Genomic DNA, 17454 nt, shown 5'->3' with positions numbered 1-17454 from the left:
CAGAGTATTCCACGTTGGCCAGACAACCAATGTTCCTGTTACCGTATTCATCTGAAGTTTAGCCTCAGAGATTCTGTTTTCAAGCAGTAGGCTTTTGTTAAACGGTAATACTCCTAATACTCACCTTGCGACTTCTGCTTTGCTCCTAATCTCGCTGAGAGCGGTCGGCTTTTCTCGCGCGTGCGCGCCTCGTCCTCTCAGCCGCCCGTCCGCGGCTCGCGCTCGGCACTGGGCCGCGCGCTTCCCCCGCAGCCTGCCGGTGTGAAATCCCGCCACCGTGCGCGCTCCGGACGAGATTACGCGCTGCGCGTACACGTCGCTCAAACCAACGATAAAAGCGATTGTACGTGGATTGAACGGGCAGACATGGTGGTTAGTGTGCGGGTATGTGCGTGCGGAGATGATGGGGGACGAGACTTGCAGAACAAAATGCACTTTTATATACATGTAACTAGGGGTTACAGTCTAATAACAGTCTAAATGCATTTGCTATTAAACAGAAAGGGCAGACACACCCAGAAGACAGTGCTGTATTTTCAAATCCTCAAGCTGAAGTTTCCAGGGTGGGTAACCTGCAAAGCTGCGTGCGTGCCAGGGTTTGGAAGCACCCCGCATGGAAACGTCCCGTTCACTGAAATGGAAGCATCTCTGCTTGGGCTCGCTTTGCGCATCTCTACACCGGTCCAATAAACTGATGACATTTCGCATGAGGAAAATGAGTAAATATTCACCAGATGGCCTGTGTCTGAGACTTTTAGTAAGCTCAGAGCCCTGTGTCTCCACCCTGTGCTCTCCCAGGACACCTTTATTAAACTCTGAGCCCTGTGTCTCTACCCTGTGTGCTCCTTTATTAAGTGAACGTGGTGCTGTGGGCCTGTCTTATTACATGCATACAGAGATTAGCATTGATTTCCACTCCTACCCTCTGCTTCTTCCTCGCTTCCATCTCTGCTTCTTCCTCGCTTCCATCTCTGCTTCTTCCTCGCTTCCATCTCTGCTGTCCGCTTAAGTAGCAACAGGAGCTCTCTCTCCTTTGCTCATTCAGAATGTCTCTCTTTCTCTCTTTCTGGCTGTCTCTCTTTCACTCTCTCTCAATGGCTGTCTCTCTCTCTCTCTCTCTCTCTCTCTCTCTCTCTCTCTCTCTCTCTCTCTCTCTCTCTCTCTCTCTTTCTGGCTGTCTCTCTTTCACTCTCTCTCGCTGGCTGTCTCTCTCTCTCTCTCTCTCTCGCTCTCTCTTTCTGGCTGTCTCTCTTTCACTCTCTCTCGCTGGCTGTCTCTCTCTCTCTCTCTCTCTCTCTCTCTCTCTCTCTTTCTGGCTGTCTCTCTTTCACTCTCTCTCGCTGGCTGTCTCTCTCTCTCTCTCTCTCTCTCTCTCTCTTTCTGGCTGTCTCTCTTTCACTCTCTCTCGCTGGCTGTCTCTCTTTCTCTCTCTCTCTCTCTTTCTGGCTGTCTCTCTCTCTCTCTGGCTGTCTCTCTCACTCGCTCTCTCTTTCTGGCTGTCTCTCTTTCTGGCTGTCTCTCTTTCTCTCTCTTTCTGGCTGTCTCTCTTTCTCTCAGTCTCTCTATTTGCCTCAGTTGCTTCTTTCACTCCGCCTCACTCTGCTATGTTCATCCATAATGCATCTGAAGGAGGAGATTTTGCCGTTAGCCTGTTCTCTCAGCACATATGGCACGGAGACTCTTAGGTAAAAGGATATCAAGCACAGCTTAGTCGTTCAATGAAGAAATACGGCCGTCCTGAAGCGCACAGAAAGAGCCATTGTTTCTACATGAAATTTAGATGTGTAAATGTGTTTTATGGAAAACTCTTAGATTTTTGGATTGGCCTAGCCAATCCCCATGGAGATGGCAGTGCCTAAAATGAGCTGTTATAATGCTATGTCAAAGCAATAGACCATATAGTCCTGTCTTGGTTTTGTCATTGGGGTCATACTCTTATGCCCATTTCAAGGAGAAAAATAAATGAGTTTTTGAAACTCACCTCTGTGAAGCCCTGTGGGAGGTAAAAAAAATCCAATACGTTTTGTCCCACATACACTTTCTTCCAAATAGCACTGGATCATTTGAATAATGAGATCTTTAAAAAGTTGAAAAATGAAATTTGGTACTAGTAAGCTACTGCTATGGCGCTGTGAATATAGTCATAAGACTGGCAGGCTGTTCAGGCATTGTTGTTTTCCACCTGCAGTTTTTCTTTTTCAGTTAGGCTTGTCAAACCTTTTTTTTTGTAAACTTTTGCAGAGCCATCTTTTATTTTGCTTGAAATGGCTGCTTTACTTTGCAGGTAACACAGGCTGCGATGTGGTTAGCTAACTTTCTTCCTCTGACACTGACGCACAATAGACTTTTCCATTCTGTTCGGAGCTTGCTTTGCTCTGCCAGCTGACCTTCATTCAAACTACACTGCTCAGTGTGAGCAGATTGAAAGTGGTCCTCAGCCCTTCCTACACCTCTGGTCATCCTTGTGAAAGGCTGACCAATCACCGAGGGAAATGACCGCTACAACCCACCTACAATAACTCACTGGCATAATTTTATTGCAGTTGTTTAGCTTGCACATAGCAATGGTCATATTTCGACTACATAGCAATATTGCAATTTAAGGAATCCAAGCTCATTTGGGAGAAACATTGACAAAGTATGTGGGACAAAACATATCTGGGTTTTTGTTTATTACCAGGTGAAATAGAGGCACTTTTCAAAAAAGCAATTCACTTTTTCTGTAGGTAAAATCCTTTAAAGCAAGCGTTCTTAATATGGGCATGAGGTCAACTAGGATGATGTGTGACTTCACTCGTCTATAGGTAAAGTTTTGCCCACTGCTATTAATAGGTAGATATAGGGCAATTCCAGCAGTTTCTATTTTATATGTCCTAAATGTAAAAGGAATGAAAGAACAATATTTAGAACTATATATATATAGAAATTCTTTATATACTATATATACTATGAAAGAACGAATTTATATTAAATTCCAGTTCACCTAATATCAGGTTCTGGCAAATGATTGGATGAAAATAGACAAATACATTTAGAGACAAATATTTTTTACTTAGAAAGGCAGAAGCAGCATTGTTATGCTTGTATGGCCATACTGCGTTATCACGTAAACCTGCTGCTCTGTTCAGATGCCGTTAAAGGGTTTATGAGGTTTAATTGCACTGAAAACATTTGCCACTTGGGTCAGTTTTCCAGTGTGTTTTCCAGTGTGCAGTAAATCTGGTAGGCTTCTGTCTGCTGAGGGCACATCAGGAACCCTCACACAGTTTTTTCCCTCAGGCAGACCGTACTGAAGAAAAAGGCTGGATTTGCTCAGGTGAGCTGTGGACATTGGTTCCACAGGTTCCTGAAACATTTCTACCCACGCACATTGCATGCTGTTTGCATATTATACCAAAATATAATCAATATAATCAAGTTCCAACATTATTACACAGAATACACGTGCTGTGGTTGACTGCGCTGAGTGGGGGTTCAGTAAGCATGTGAATGTCATCAAGAACACCATTTATAAGCTCTTTCGTAAGCATTTCTAAGCGCTGCTACCTCAGGGCCTGGTACCCCAGTTTGGGCGACCCCCGCTGCAGCATGCTGTGTGAAGTGCGTGCAGGCTGGGATGCAGCATTCGTTGAGGGGGCCGACGTGTTTTGATCGAGTGCGCGCCGAGTGCGGCTGTTCGGCGTTCTCCCAGCTTCAAACAGCTGTGTGTATTCAGCTGAGATGAAAGGCAGTGATTTGGCTGGCATAAATAGCAAAGCGATCTTGCATGTTTGTGTATGTGTGTGCATGTGTTTGTGCGTGTGTGTGTGTGAAAGAGAGAATATTCATATATTCATTTTTAACACAGAGAGATGAAGGTCAAATGAGGTGAATAGGAAGGAAAGCCTCTCTCCGTCCTCTGTGCTAGTCTCCCATAACATGCACTGGACACAGCGTCTCTGTCCACCCCTGGTCTTCATACACATCGATGCTCAATATTCTCTCTCTCTCTCGCTCGCTCTCTCTCTTTCACACTTTCCTCTTATTTCCCTTCAGATGATTAAGCAGAGTAATTGGTTTGGAAGGCTGAAGGCTATTTAGATCTTTTTAGACTGACAGCTACACACACACACACACACACACACACACACACACATAGAACTTATACACACAGTATCTTTTCGAGCACATGTAAGTGTGATTTGTAAGTGGATCAGTGGGGATGGTGGCTGACTGAAGGACATTCTGAACGTTGGCCCCTATAACAAGTTGTGACATGTTCTGCCGTTACGTTTGTTGCTCTTAACTACACTTGAATAGCTGAAAGGCTTTTAACACTTCGAAGTTTTAAAGCCTTGAAATACTCTCATTTCTAACACCCCCCCGTGTCCGATTGGCCAAGCATGGTTGTTGTTATTATTATTATTACTAGATAAATTAGCATTTATGATTTTGCAATTTGAGACTTCGGTTGCTCATATACTTCATAAAATCCTTGAATTCTAACAAGGTTTTTATGACTACAGCAAAGAGATTATTTAATCTGCTCTACCTCTTCTAGACAAGCCTTTACAATAAATACTAAACCCCAGCCTTTTCCTACCAGAACATGTGTCCTTGGTACCGGTCTTGTTCCTCAGCTTTCTTTAATGTAGAATTGTGCTGTGAGCACCTGGGTGAGTGGAAGACAGCCACTCAGAAAGCCAGTATGATTGTCAGACACAGAGAGAGAGAGAGAGAGAGAGAGAGAGAGAGAGAGAGAGAGAGAGAGAGAGAGAGAGAGAGAGAGAGAGAGAGAGAGAGAGAGAGAGAGAGAGAGAGAGAGAGAGAGAGAGAGATATCTGTGTGTGGGTGTGTAAGTATGTGAAATGTTTTACTTGTTATAAACACAGCTAGTGTAAGCACACAGACTCACGTACATAAACTCAAGAGAGACAGAGCAGGAATAACAGAGTGTGTGAGAGAGAGAGAGATTGCACACAGGACAGAGGGCCAAGCAGTGTCGGAAAGAGCAAATGAACTAGGTCAAGCCAGCTTAAAGACGGAAAAAACTTCAACAGGGAGACAGCAGAAGAGAAAGAGACAGATACCAGGAGAGGGCAGTGGAGAGAAAGAACGGAAGAGAGAGAGAGAGAGAGAGAGAGAGAGAGAGAGAGAGAGGGAGAGAGCGAGCGGGGAGGGGAGGGAGAGAGCACACAGCAGCAGGGGAAATCTGGGCTATGAGCACAGCTCCTCCGTCGCACTCACGCCACTCGTCCTCGCTCAGACGTGCTGCTTGAGTTCCCGCCTCTCCGCTGCTCCGCCGGACACAGACAATGTCCTGTGAGTGCCTTGGTCAACTGTGCTGTGTGCGCTTGTGTGTGCATGCGTGTGTATGTGTGTGTATAAGATCATGGTGAATATGCTCTGAGGGGAGAAACAGTTTTCTTTTTTTGTTAGCCTGGGGCTCCCGACAGTGAACACGCGGACACGTTCTCTTGGGCACAGACCATGACCTGCGTGCCTGGCGCCCAGGTGTTGTGTGCTTTTCTGTGCATGTGTGTGTTGCCTGCGCGTTGTTGAGCCAAGAGGTCTGAACACCGAGACATCCAGGATTATCTGACTGGGAAATTCTCTCAGGTCACTGGATGAATCATGTGTGTGTTTGGGTCTGGGTTTGTATGTGTGTGTGGGTATGGGTGTTTGTGTGTGTGTGAGTGTGTGTGTCAGTGTGCCTTGGGAGGACTTCCCGTCATACCAGAGTCTGGATGACTTGACTCATTATGCTAAACGTAAAAGCTAATGCATTGCACATGAAAATATGGATTGAAGTGGTTCTGGACACTGTCTTTGGTTGTCTGTGGGTTGCGGTCCTTTAAAGTTCCTTTGAAAGATCTGCTGTTTTCATGTCGATGATAAGTGATATTTTGGGGCTCTGATTAACCCTGCTGTGCTGTGTCTGTTCGGTTTGGTTGATCCTTGCTGACATCATTAGCACAAGGTGGACTACTTCCACTGAAGTTCCTCTATAAAATAACTTTCCTGTTACATGAATGGCAAAAGCACATGAGTTTGATTACGTTAGTGAATTCTATTAACTGGCCAGAAAAACAGCCTCCTGGTACTATGTGCCCAGCGGCACAAGCTACAGCTGGGGTTTGAACCCTTGATCTTCTGGTTCTCCAGCTAACTCTGGTGCACTGGGTTACTGCTGTTTTGCTTTTGCAAAATCCAGATGATGACTTAAGAGGTGTCTGGTATCCCTGCTGGATTATCCAGTACTGCTCAACACTTAGCACTGGGGAAGCTGCCAATTATAGTTTCTTTCCACACACACACACACACACACACACACACACACACACACACACACAAAAAAGCACATGTACAAGAACACAGTCATACACACTCATATGCATGCAGGTGGTGTGAGACTACATTGCACTACATACCAGGGAATGAGACAGAAGAGAAACTTTTAACTTTGAGCATCTTAGAAACTGGAGGGGAGCGAGAGAGAGAGAGAGAGAGAGAGAGAGGGGGGGGTCTGGAAGGAGAGATGGAGTGTGTGTTCCTTGGAAACTGCATTTTGATGTCTAGTGAGCTCAACTAGTGTGAGTAAATCAAAGAGGCACAGGAAGGGAAAAACATTTGTGTGTGTGTGTATGAGTGTGTGTGTGTCTGTCTGTCTCTGTAAGTGTGTGTATGAGTGTGTGTGTATGAGTGTGTGTGTGTATGAGTGTGTGTGTGTCTGTATGTCTCTGTAAGTGTGTGTGTGTGCGTGTGCGTGTGTGTGTGTGTGCGTGCACTTTTTGATACGAGCGACTCATCTGAAAGCTCCCAACCTAATTCTCTCTCTCTCTCTCTGTCTCTCTCTCTCTCTCTTTCTCTCTCTCTCTCTCTCCATAATTGGGCTGTCATGACCAATCTCTCCCTCATCTACCGACTGTGCTCAGAGGTACTGAGGTGAGAGAGTCTCTCATTCTCCAGGAAAGGGATGGTGTCGGTTAGAGGAAAGGGGGGGGGGACGGGGGGTGTCGCCCCAACTGCAGCTCCATTCCGAGGAGACGCACCCCCCACCCGCCACCAAAGACTCAGTGGGTCAACAGTCTGACAGCAGTCTAAACCAGAGTCAGAGAGAGGAGGCAGAAAGGCTCGTTAAAGAGGAAGGCCTCTTTAAAAGCCCTGATCTCTGGTCAGATGTACTGTATGAAAGGCAACAGACTCCACCAACAGCCTGGCAGACAGACAGAGAAAGAATAGCATGTGGGCAGACTGACCAAGATAGCGGTCATGGCACCCAATTAGACCGCCTGTTCTGTTCAGCGAGACAGGAATGTACCATTACCATATTTGTTATTGTTATGCACCATGATAAATATGGCAGGGGCCTTATCAAATTATTTCAAAACAGTTATTTTGGTCCTGGGATCCATGAGAGATGTAGGAGAGGAACAGGGTCTGAAGGAGAAAGAGGAGGCACGACACCCAGGCCGCTTGGAACCTTTTATGCACTTTGAAAGTTGCCCAGTGTGGGGTCACTGTTTTTTCCTTTAACCGAAAAAAGCCACTTTTTACTTCTTATGAAACTCCATTTTCTGCATCGGTAGAACCTGAAACCAAGCTAGGCTCAGGTTTCATGTGGTCAGCAACCAGAGAGAAGACGCAGTACAGATAACATAACTAACACTGGCTCATGCTGCAGGTTATGCCGCAAACTGACTGTAGAAGGAGTATAAAGAGAGCTCCCCGTATAAGCAGCAGGTCTGGTCATGTTAAAGAGTGAAATCCAGTCTTTGGGGAACATTTTTAATGTTGTTTTAGCTCATTGAATGGGTTGATTCAGCTTCTAATACTGTAATTAAAAATAAACATTTTCCGTTAAATGTTTAAGCATTTATAACTAACAAGTTGACACTGTCCCTTAACACAGGGCTTTATATGCACTATTTAGAATGAAGCATGACTACTGTGTCCTCGCAGTTTTGCCCCAGCTTTGTTACCAGAGGCAAGGCAAACTACCCCTGTTTCCATCAAGCTTTCTTTTTTAATGACATTTTTAGCTGATGCTTTTATCCAAAGCCACTTAGAATTATGACTGAGTACAACTGGAGCAATTGAGGGTTATGGGCCTTGCTCAGGGGCCCAACAGTGGCAACTTGGCAGTGGTGGAGCTTGAACCAGCAACCTTCTGAGTACAAGTCAACAGTTGAGTTGCTGGCGATGTCGGCGTGCACTCGAGCCCTGAGGTGGCTCTTCTTTGGACAGTCGTTTGTGGGGAAGCGGATGAACTGGCGGGCAGGCGCTGGGGGCGGGATCAGGCGTGAAGACGGACAGATGGCAAAGCCAATGCGCTTGCCTGGGGGCCGGACACGTGGTTACATAAGACCTAAAATGCATGAGGGATGGAGAGAGGGAGTGAAAGAGAGAGGGAGAAAGCAAGAGAACAGAAACGGAGAGAGGAAAAGTATACTCTATGCTTTATCTTCACAAATTGCTACATTTTCTTCCTAAGGAATGTCCGGCTATAGCACTCAGCGTCTGTCCGTTCTCCAGTACTGGGCCGTTCATCCCAGCCTCAGTATTTCAGGTCATTCTCTGATTCGTTCTGATTTGGGATAAACCTCCTCTGCACCTTCTCTGTTTAAATGTCAACAATTATATAACGCGCATCTCCGTTCAGACTTCATAGATCTGCTCACCAGCCCCCCCGAGCCCTCCACCGTGCTGTTCCACCGGACCGGCGTCTTTTCGAGGCTCTACTTTTGTCAGGCGCGTCCTGGTAGCTGGGCGTGTTGCTCCTGCTCCTCGCTCCTCCCTGATGTTTTCGTGTCTCGGAGGCGTGAGCGAACTTGCCTGGAATGCAGGCCTGGGGCCATTCAGTGCCTCTGCATGCAGGAGTCCTGCACCCGCTGATGCATGTGAGTCTCCCCGAACAGTCTGGAGCGACTCACCCCCCACCCCCATGACAGGTGCTGTTCCATGCTTGCACGTTTCTAGATGCATTCTGGAAGGAAATAATAAATCACAAATTGGGAATTAACCATGATGGTGCAAAGCAAATAAAAAAATGTGACTGGTAATTGAAAATGGCATGATTCATTTCTCCTATTTAACACAAAGGCCTTGTGGTGATGGTGAATTATCTAGGGAAAATATTGTAATATTGTTGCTCTTTGCTTTTAACGGCTGTGGGTTATTATGCAAATAATTAATAACTTCTGACGACAGAGTGGCATAGGAAAGTATATATGATAGCAAATGGTAGCTTAGGTTTTGTAGGTATGGTTGTGTGTGTGTGTGTGTGTGTGTGTGCGTGTGAACCTGATGGAGTGTTCCTCTATGGGTCCACCTTTAACTACTAATACTGAGGACCATGATTCTGCCTGTACACATACAAGAAGGCAGACGTGTGTGCGCGCGCACACACATGCACATTCGTGGGTGCATGTGGGTGTTTGTATGGTGTTACCAGACCCATTCGAACCCATTAACGTGCTCCTGAGCACAAAGGATAAATGGCAAAAGCTGCTCAGCCATTGTCTTGAGCACTGATTGTGTGCTCTCGATCTGCTGGCTCAGATGAGTATAGGCTAGAGCTTGTGCTTGTGCATATGGAAACGCTGGCAATGCACGTCTGCTGCCACACTAGCTGTGAAGTAGTCCATGTGTTGTCAGGCTGGGGGGGGGGGGGAGAGAGAGAGAGAGAGAGAGAGAGAGAGAGAGAGAGAGAGAGAGAGAGAGAGAGAGAGAGAGAGAGAGAGTGAGTGAGTGAGCAGACACCTCTCTCAAATGAGAAGGGTAGAATATACTGAGGGATAAACAGGAAGAATGACACAGGTAAAGCCAGACAGTCGGTGTGTCTGCTGCTGCTCTAGCGCTCTATCACTGTGAGCGCAGAATTGTTTTATAGCTTCATTGGCCTTTAATGCTGATCTTTAAAAAAAAAAAAAAAACTTGGTCATTTGTAAGCCAAGGGTCCTCTTTACTGGTCAGTGAATGTTCTTGGGTGGGCAACTCTTTATATGAAGCGTTTCACTAAATGATCTTACAGGAAGGTTGACGTAAGTGTGTCTGAGGTCAGTGTGTGGGGCCAGGCTGTACTGTAACAGCCAGCTCTGACATTTACCCACTAGTGCCTTTTCTTTTCTCTGCGTGTCTCTCTCGTGATGTCATATCCTCTTTCTGTGAAAACAAGCAAGTGGATACATCTGGCAATGGTTTAGCCGCCCCCCCCCCCCAAAAAAAATCCAAACGAGTGAACCGAGGATTGCACCTTTCGTTGGCTCTTATTTCTTGAACAAGCTACGACGTGTGATGCGATTAGATAAAGGATCCTATTATGTAACCACAAAGTACACACTGTTCACACCCTGTATACACAAACGATGGCCAAGTGCAATGCCCACTGCTCTCTCCACGTCTCCATGTCCTTTATTCGCCTGACAGATGCGAGTTAGTTCGTGTGCACCCGAGTTCTCATGCTGTCCGCAGGAACACAACGTTTGCATTACAAAATTACGCAAAGCCATTTCGATACGTTGTCTTGACATACGCACGTATTAAATGGGACATGCGAGGGGGTGTGTTTGGAGCGAGCCCAAGGGAAGTCCCTCATCCCCGGGGCCGTGGCGCGGAGGCTGGACATCGCTCAGAAATTCCTCAGAATAGCCAGATCGCCAAACCCCGGAGCCGGTTTGCACCCAGGGTGAAGGCATGCACCTCCCTTTACTCTGGCATGCCTGCAGGACTGAGTCTGGCTCTGAGGAGCGATGTTTCAGCGCTTCGGTAAAGTGTAAGTGCCGTTCGCTCATCTGCTGGTCCTAACGCTGTTTTTAAACGTTAAACGTAGCTAGCACCCGTTTCTCAAGCCTTTTCGTCCTCATATTTGTTGACAGTTAATGACGATCGCTATTTGTTTAAAAAGGTGCGTAAATCATAGGAGGCCACAGGCCTGGGTATGGGAAACATGAGGGAGTCCTGTGGCTGGATCAGTATTATTGTGGAGAAAACACGCCTCATTACCCGCAAGATCCCCACTCGGAGACTTGTTCAAACTAGCTGTTAGCAGCTTTACAGCTATAGCTCAAATAAACGGTCACATTTGGCGCAATCCACAGCAAAAACTACAATGCCGCCTAGTCAGCCTCCAAAGAGAAGTTCTGCACCAGACCCGGACGGCGAGTGTTATACTGTAGTTCATGCACTTTGATCTGAAAGCAGATCAGGAACCGTATGGTTGTATTTTACTGTCCACCGTGTGGAAATCGACTCGTCTTGCTGCATCTAGGCTGTTTTCATAACTAAAGCGTCACTCATTGCGGCTTCGGTTTGGTTATCAGTCTTGTGCAGATCGGGTTTTGGACTTTTAGGAACAGGAAATGACATGTTTGTTTTCTAACCGCCAGTAATTACTAGCCTCCAGCCTGGTTCCTTGTTTGGTTACCCGACTCTGCACCCGGAAAGCAAATACACTCTACCCATCCCTGTTGAGCTGATGAGCTGTTCTGTCCGTGCTTCCAGTTGTCGCCTTTTTGAATTTGAATTACTTTGAAGTTAGCTTGAGCTCCGAAAGCCACGTGGACGTGCGAATATTTTCTCTCCACTCCCTGACACACCGTCCTGCCCTTTTTCTCAAAGCCGCGCCGTCGATGACCTCTGGACTCACTGCTGCGTCTCCACCATGACCTTGTTGTTTGAGGTCGCCATGCTTCTCTTTGCAGAATTACATCCTGCTGTGTAACACGGCACAGTGACCCTGCAAACACTCCTCTCGCACACACACTTGTGCACAATTTGGGACCAGCTAGTGGCTTATACTAGGTGTAATATTGCAATACTTTAATGACTAAAATGTCACTATTATATCACAGTTGACTGATTCAAAAATTGTTACAGGTTGGTTATACATACACAATAAATAAGTATTAGAACACACATACCCATACGTAGGGTGGGCAAACGCACATATTTAGGCCAGACTCCATCCTTCTGGAGTGAACTGGTGGCTGTTATTTTAGCGTGTCACATACACGTCAAAGTGAATACCTTGTATTTCGGCGGGCAAACGGATCCCCTCGTATCATACCTAGCGGCTAATCGCACAATGTCTGTGATCTAATTCTACTTGGTTAGTATGCTGGTAGTGATGTGAAAATACCAAAAAGAAAAATGACTTGGTGGTCATATCTTTTCCTTTCAAAGAGTAGGAATGACTAATTTCAAGCCTTGTGTTATTAAAGTGGCCATCCTACCTATCCTCATAAACTTTGGGACCAGCTACTATGTGTAAGTGAACTGTAATACGATATTACTGAAGTGGTGCCCTTGTATCACAGTTAGATTCTACATACAAATTGGGTAGTTGTGTGAAGAGAATGGTGTTTGGAGCAGTTCTTGTTGCCAGATGTTTTAGCCTAGCCTTTAAGAGAGATACACCTGCAGTCAGCCCGTATGTGTGACAGTATGAGTTAAAGTCTCGATTCTGAGTTTTAAAAAAAAGAAGAAGCAAAAAGCACTGTTGTGAAAAAGTGCAGATGATGACTCATCGGCGGCCTTTTTCTGCGCCGGGCTGCTCGTCCCGTTGTCTTTGTGAGGGTAATGGAGTTGCAGCTGAACCAGGGCGAGGAAGAAGTTACTGACTTCTGTGGTTTAGAGGATGGCTATTATTTTTTTCTTGTTTATAGCAGCTATGGTTGCGGTCGTGGTTGTGTTTGCATTTAAAGCATCTTCTTTTGCAGAAACATAGTGGTATGGGCTTTAGAGGCCGCATGTTATTTCAGAATATGTCCGTCGCTTATCTTTTGGTTTCTTTTAGTTTGTCCCTGCTGACACAACGGTGCACGAGTGCCTCGTTCTAGTCGTTAGAGCCTATGGTCTTCTTTCAGGGCTAAAATAGTACCTGTCAGCTAGTTGCCATGGAAACATTCACCTTTTCATAGTTATGGTCCATTCAAGGGTAGAGGCAAACCTGAGCAATGAAGGAGCCTTGTAGGGTGGAACTGCCTCTCTCGCTCTCTCTTTCTCTCTTTCTTTGATCCAGTCATTTCCACATTTCCAGGCAAATAAATGCCAGTGCAGTGATGACAGCATAATCCTATCACTGACCCAGCATGGCAATACACACACACACACACACACACACACACACACACACACAAAGTAGCACAATATCAGCTGCCTGTCATTTCTGTGACATCAGTATGCTAACATAACCTACATATGTTGAGCTTTCATGCCATTAAAGTCCACTGTGTGTCCAGGACATTATACATCAGACCATCTCGCCCTTTAAATGTTTATGTGCTGGTGACCTTCGTTTTTCCTTTGATACTGTGCACTGGTTTCTTCCACACGGGATTGAGCCTGCGATGGTGTCTTGTGAATAGATTAAATGGATTTGCTCTGTGTGTGGTCAGATGGATGAGTGTGTATGTGTGTGTGTGTCTGGATGGATGTGTATGTGTGTTTAGTGGGCTTTGGGGGCTTTTGGTTCTTCTTCTCATAGTCCTTATTCTCTCTGTATTCATGTTACTGTCAGGTTAGGTGGATTTAGTGGGAATCACTGCTATGATCAGTATGTGTGTGCGGGTGTGTGTGTGTCTACTTCTATTTCTTCTCTAGCATCCTAGACAAGGTCATAGTGACTCTGTGCGGGACGTAGAATTCTAAGTGCACAATAAACGTTAATCTCCCACACACACATACAAAAGCACACTCTTGTAGGCGAATTGAAATTAAAACTGGGAATTTTTCAAGCTGCATTTCTAAAATGTGTATGTTCATCAAGTAACATTAGATGTAAAAAATTTTTTACATGTTTTTTTGCTGTGGTATGAGCATGTGAGTTATTATTTGTGTTTCCAGTTGAGTTACAAACTATTGACTACAAGGGGTTTCCATTAACATTACGGCAGTAACAGAATGAGGCAGGACTTCAGTCAGCCTGTGAGCTTTGTTTCAACGTTCCAAGGTCCATTTTGATTGGTAGCTGAGACTCAGCTGAGCTCCACCTATGGAGACGGCACCGATAAGTTACAAGCTTTTGAGTTTTCTGCTAATTGTATAGATGCTTCATGTGTACTGTAGAGAACCAAAGTCCACTATTCTTGCGGCAGATGTTGAGGTGCAGGGAGGAGCTGTTTAAGAGAGTGTTTGGTTTGGTTCCATAGCCTTTGCTCCAGCGCCCGTTTCTCTGGTTAGGTGGGTATGTCGTTATGGTTTGCGCTGTCAATACTTGAGCCTTGTTTGAAGTGTAATTGTCGTTATAATAAGCTGTTATTATGCTGAGTGTCCATGTGCCCAGGAACAGCCAAATGACCGATTCAGTTCTCAGATAGCAGAGAAGAACATGCGTGTGTGCACACACATACATAGACGTGCACACACAAGCACACACACGCAGAAAGAGTCACAGCCAAACAGGACGTCTGTCAGTGATTGTAGAGGTGCTCTACAAAAATTCATTCTCACTCTCGTTCTGGAAAGTTGCCGGTGAGTCACGCTTCTCTGTGTCTATCGTGGTAAACCTTTTATTCCACGTTCTTCTGTCTTTTTCACTTATATTAATTTAAGTCATCAAAACATTGTGTGTGTGTGTGTGTGTGTGTGTGTATGTTTGTGCCTGTCTGATCCCATCAGTGTAATTAGAATTGTGAGCTCGTGCGCCAGAATATTACTAAGGAAAAAAAGACTTTGAAGAGTATCACAGAGCTTTAGAAGAAGTCCGTACACGTGCAAAACACACACACACATACACACACAATTAGTTTTTTGTTTCAGTGTATTTTCGCCTTTTGTCCTTTCAGGTCACCCATGCTGTGTCCTGGTTTATCCCCCCTGTTCTCTGTGAGAGGGCATGTATTATGTTGTGAGTGTGCTGTGGCACTGCAAACATTAATGCAAAAGTGTGTGGAGGGTTAAACACAAGTCACAAAAAAGCAAAACACAGTTACCCCTCAAGTGGGGGCGCGGTGACCGACGATTGGTTGTTCACTTGAAGAGCAACTTGGTTTTCTTGCCTTCACTCACACTGCTGAACTGTAAATGGAGAAACCATGCCCGTGGCAGTCAGCTGGCTGGCCTGCATCCACGTTTGTGTCATTACCACCAATACGAGTCGCCCACCCAAGCAACCCAGACTGGACAAGGCACCAAATTATTACTACATTATAAAATCATTTTCCATCATACACACATCTCTTGAACAAAGTAGACTGGGGAATATAGTATGCCATTGCCCCAGTAGCAAAGCCACCTGGTTGGCTATGGGCCAGATGATCTAAGAGAAAGACAGAAGAACCTGTTAATAATAATAATAATAATAATAATAATAATAATAACAACAACTGTAATTTAATCAATTGCTAAAGTATCATTTATAAAAATAAAACTGAATTCATTTGCAGAACGCAGTATGCCACTTTACTTTTCACAAGCAGGCACTGAGGCCCCCTGGTTTATCTTCCCCTCTAGAGGAAACCCTGTGCTATACTAGGTATTCCCACTGAGGTAAGGAGCGTTAAATAGCCTGCATGGGAGTGCTTAGAAGATCTCGTTCTTTCTAAAACTCTACCTGTCATTTCACTGTTTTACTGTCTTTTTGAGGTAAGAAGCCTCGGCGCTGGACTAGTGCAGGCCGTAGGGTGAGGTAAGAAACCTCGGCGCTGGACTAGTGCAGGCCGTAGGGTGAGGTAAGAAGCCTCGGCGCTGGACTAGTGCAGGCCGTAGGGTGAGGTAAGAAGCCTCGGAGCTGGACTAGTGCAGGCCGTAGGGTGAGGTAAGAAGCCTCGGAGCTGGACTAGTGCAGGCCGTAGGGTGTACAATACATCACTGTGAACTGCTGCGTTGCAGGTCTTGGATTCTATCACAGCAGTTTCAAATGATGCATCATGAAATTAGGTCGCAACATGAAAGCCATGTGATTTGGAAAATGAAGTCTTTAGAATTCATGCAAGTTATTTGCTGCCATTTTCCTTTAAGCAGCATATTATAGTGTTGTTGGAAAGACTTTCTGAAAATGGAATATAATGGAGTATAATGGAATGTCTTTATGCAACTGAGAAGAAAAAACAGGTTTGTGTGCTTTATTAACTAGGAGCTATTACAGAGACTCATGATAAAATGATTTGGTAAGTGGTAAAGTTCTGTTCATTTTCCCATTTGTTTATTTGCTTTTCTGTGGTGTTTGCATTTGAGCTTGTCTGTTTGTGTGTGTTGCCAGGATGAAAGAAAAGAATGTTAGTGTGACTAGTGTTTGGTGCAGTATTTGAAGTATTTCCAGGGGTGGTAGTGAATGCAGCATGCTCTGCGAGACTGAGCAGGAATAAGTGTTTACTGCTCTTAGATCACTCATGATTAAAGCAGGACAGAGACACACAGTGATTGAGACAAAAGGACTTTGCTGCTCATAAACAAATGGTGTGTGGGTGTGTGTTCGAGGAGATTTAGAATTTTATATGTGTGTTTATAATCTACACCCACACATCTGTGATTATTTGTGATTTATTTCTGTGCATTGCCCATATCTAAACCAGTCTCACCCTTATCTATTACACACATATATCCCCCCAGTTGCCTCCATTCATAGTGACTATTGCTCACCCATCACTTTCTGTACTAGGCCTACTTGGCCATGTGTCTCTAAAAACCCTTACACATGTCTGTGCACTGGAAAACTAGCATAGATACATGTACCCTGAGTTTATTTCAACAATCCTTTGAGACTCTTGACATTATGATGTATTTGCACTTCTTTCTGGCCCATTACATAATGTTAGGTGCCGGTTTTCATCTAAGAATATAAATAGATTATCTTGTCTTGGATGGATTTGTTGTTTGGTTTTTTTTTTGTTTTTTTTTTTGTTGTTGTTGGCTGACTCTTTCACTGACTATCCACTTTGATTCAGTCCAGAACCCACAATCCAGTCATATGTTTGAAGAGCAAGCGTTCTACACCTGTACAAAAGATCCTTTTAGGCCAGTTCCTTAGTGAACAGACATTGGTGTTCATGACGGTTACCCCATCTGGCTTTTTCTTGTTAGTCTTTTGTTGTTTTGTACTGTCAGTATGGAAGTACAGTCTGACGTTGATGTCATATCAGAAAATCGATCAGATCTTTTCTTTTTCAGAAAGCAAAATTAAGGAAAGTCTAAAAAGTGTACTAGTTTTTTCCATGTTCCCATGGCAATTGATCTCTTCCTGAACTTACCCCAGAAAACCCAAGCTCTCCTGGTGGATCTTGATCTCTCTTCCTCTTGATGGTCTCTTCGTTGTCTCACTCTGCTAGGTATCGGAAGCTCACACTTTTATAGGCTTCTGTGCGAAGCCGTTACAGCGGTAAATGGCTTCCCCCAAAGTCCCACCTGAGAGTCTGAAAATAAACTTCCTCCAGCACGGAGAGAGAACTTTCATATCCTTTTGGCACGGCGTGATTGATGAGAGCTTAGACGGAAGCTCTGCTGTCTTCTCTCTCTCTCTGACAGTGAATAGACTTT

General features: G+C 45.0%; 1 protein-coding gene across 7 annotated transcripts in view; it reads left to right on the top strand.

Moving 5' to 3' along the window:
- The window catches only part of dab2ipb (DAB2 interacting protein b), a 94180-nt gene that overhangs the window by 48567 nt on the left and 28159 nt on the right, over window positions 1–17454 (top strand). The window contains exon 1 of one of the 7 annotated variants that reach the window (XM_035527712.2): window positions 5149–5301. The exons of 4 other annotated variants lie outside the window; for them this stretch is intronic. Coding sequence is in view for 2 of the 3 variants with exons in the window: in XM_081719963.1 (XP_081576089.1) it covers window positions 14309–14451 (143 nt within the window). In the remaining variant the exon portion in view is untranslated. Of the gene's footprint in view, window positions 1–5148; window positions 5302–10291; window positions 10754–10852; window positions 14452–17454 lie in introns of those variants that run through there. 2 more of the 7 variants (XM_035527711.2, XM_081719963.1) reach the window with 2 other exon arrangements.

The sequence above is a fragment of the Electrophorus electricus genome, chromosome 8, assembly GCF_041902795.1.
Source record: "Electrophorus electricus isolate QZ-2024a chromosome 8, ASM4190279v1, whole genome shotgun sequence".
Classification (NCBI taxonomy): Eukaryota; Metazoa; Chordata; class Actinopteri; order Gymnotiformes; family Gymnotidae; genus Electrophorus; species Electrophorus electricus.
Note: the sequence above shows the minus strand (reverse complement) of the source record. Positions and strands in the feature narration are given on the sequence as shown.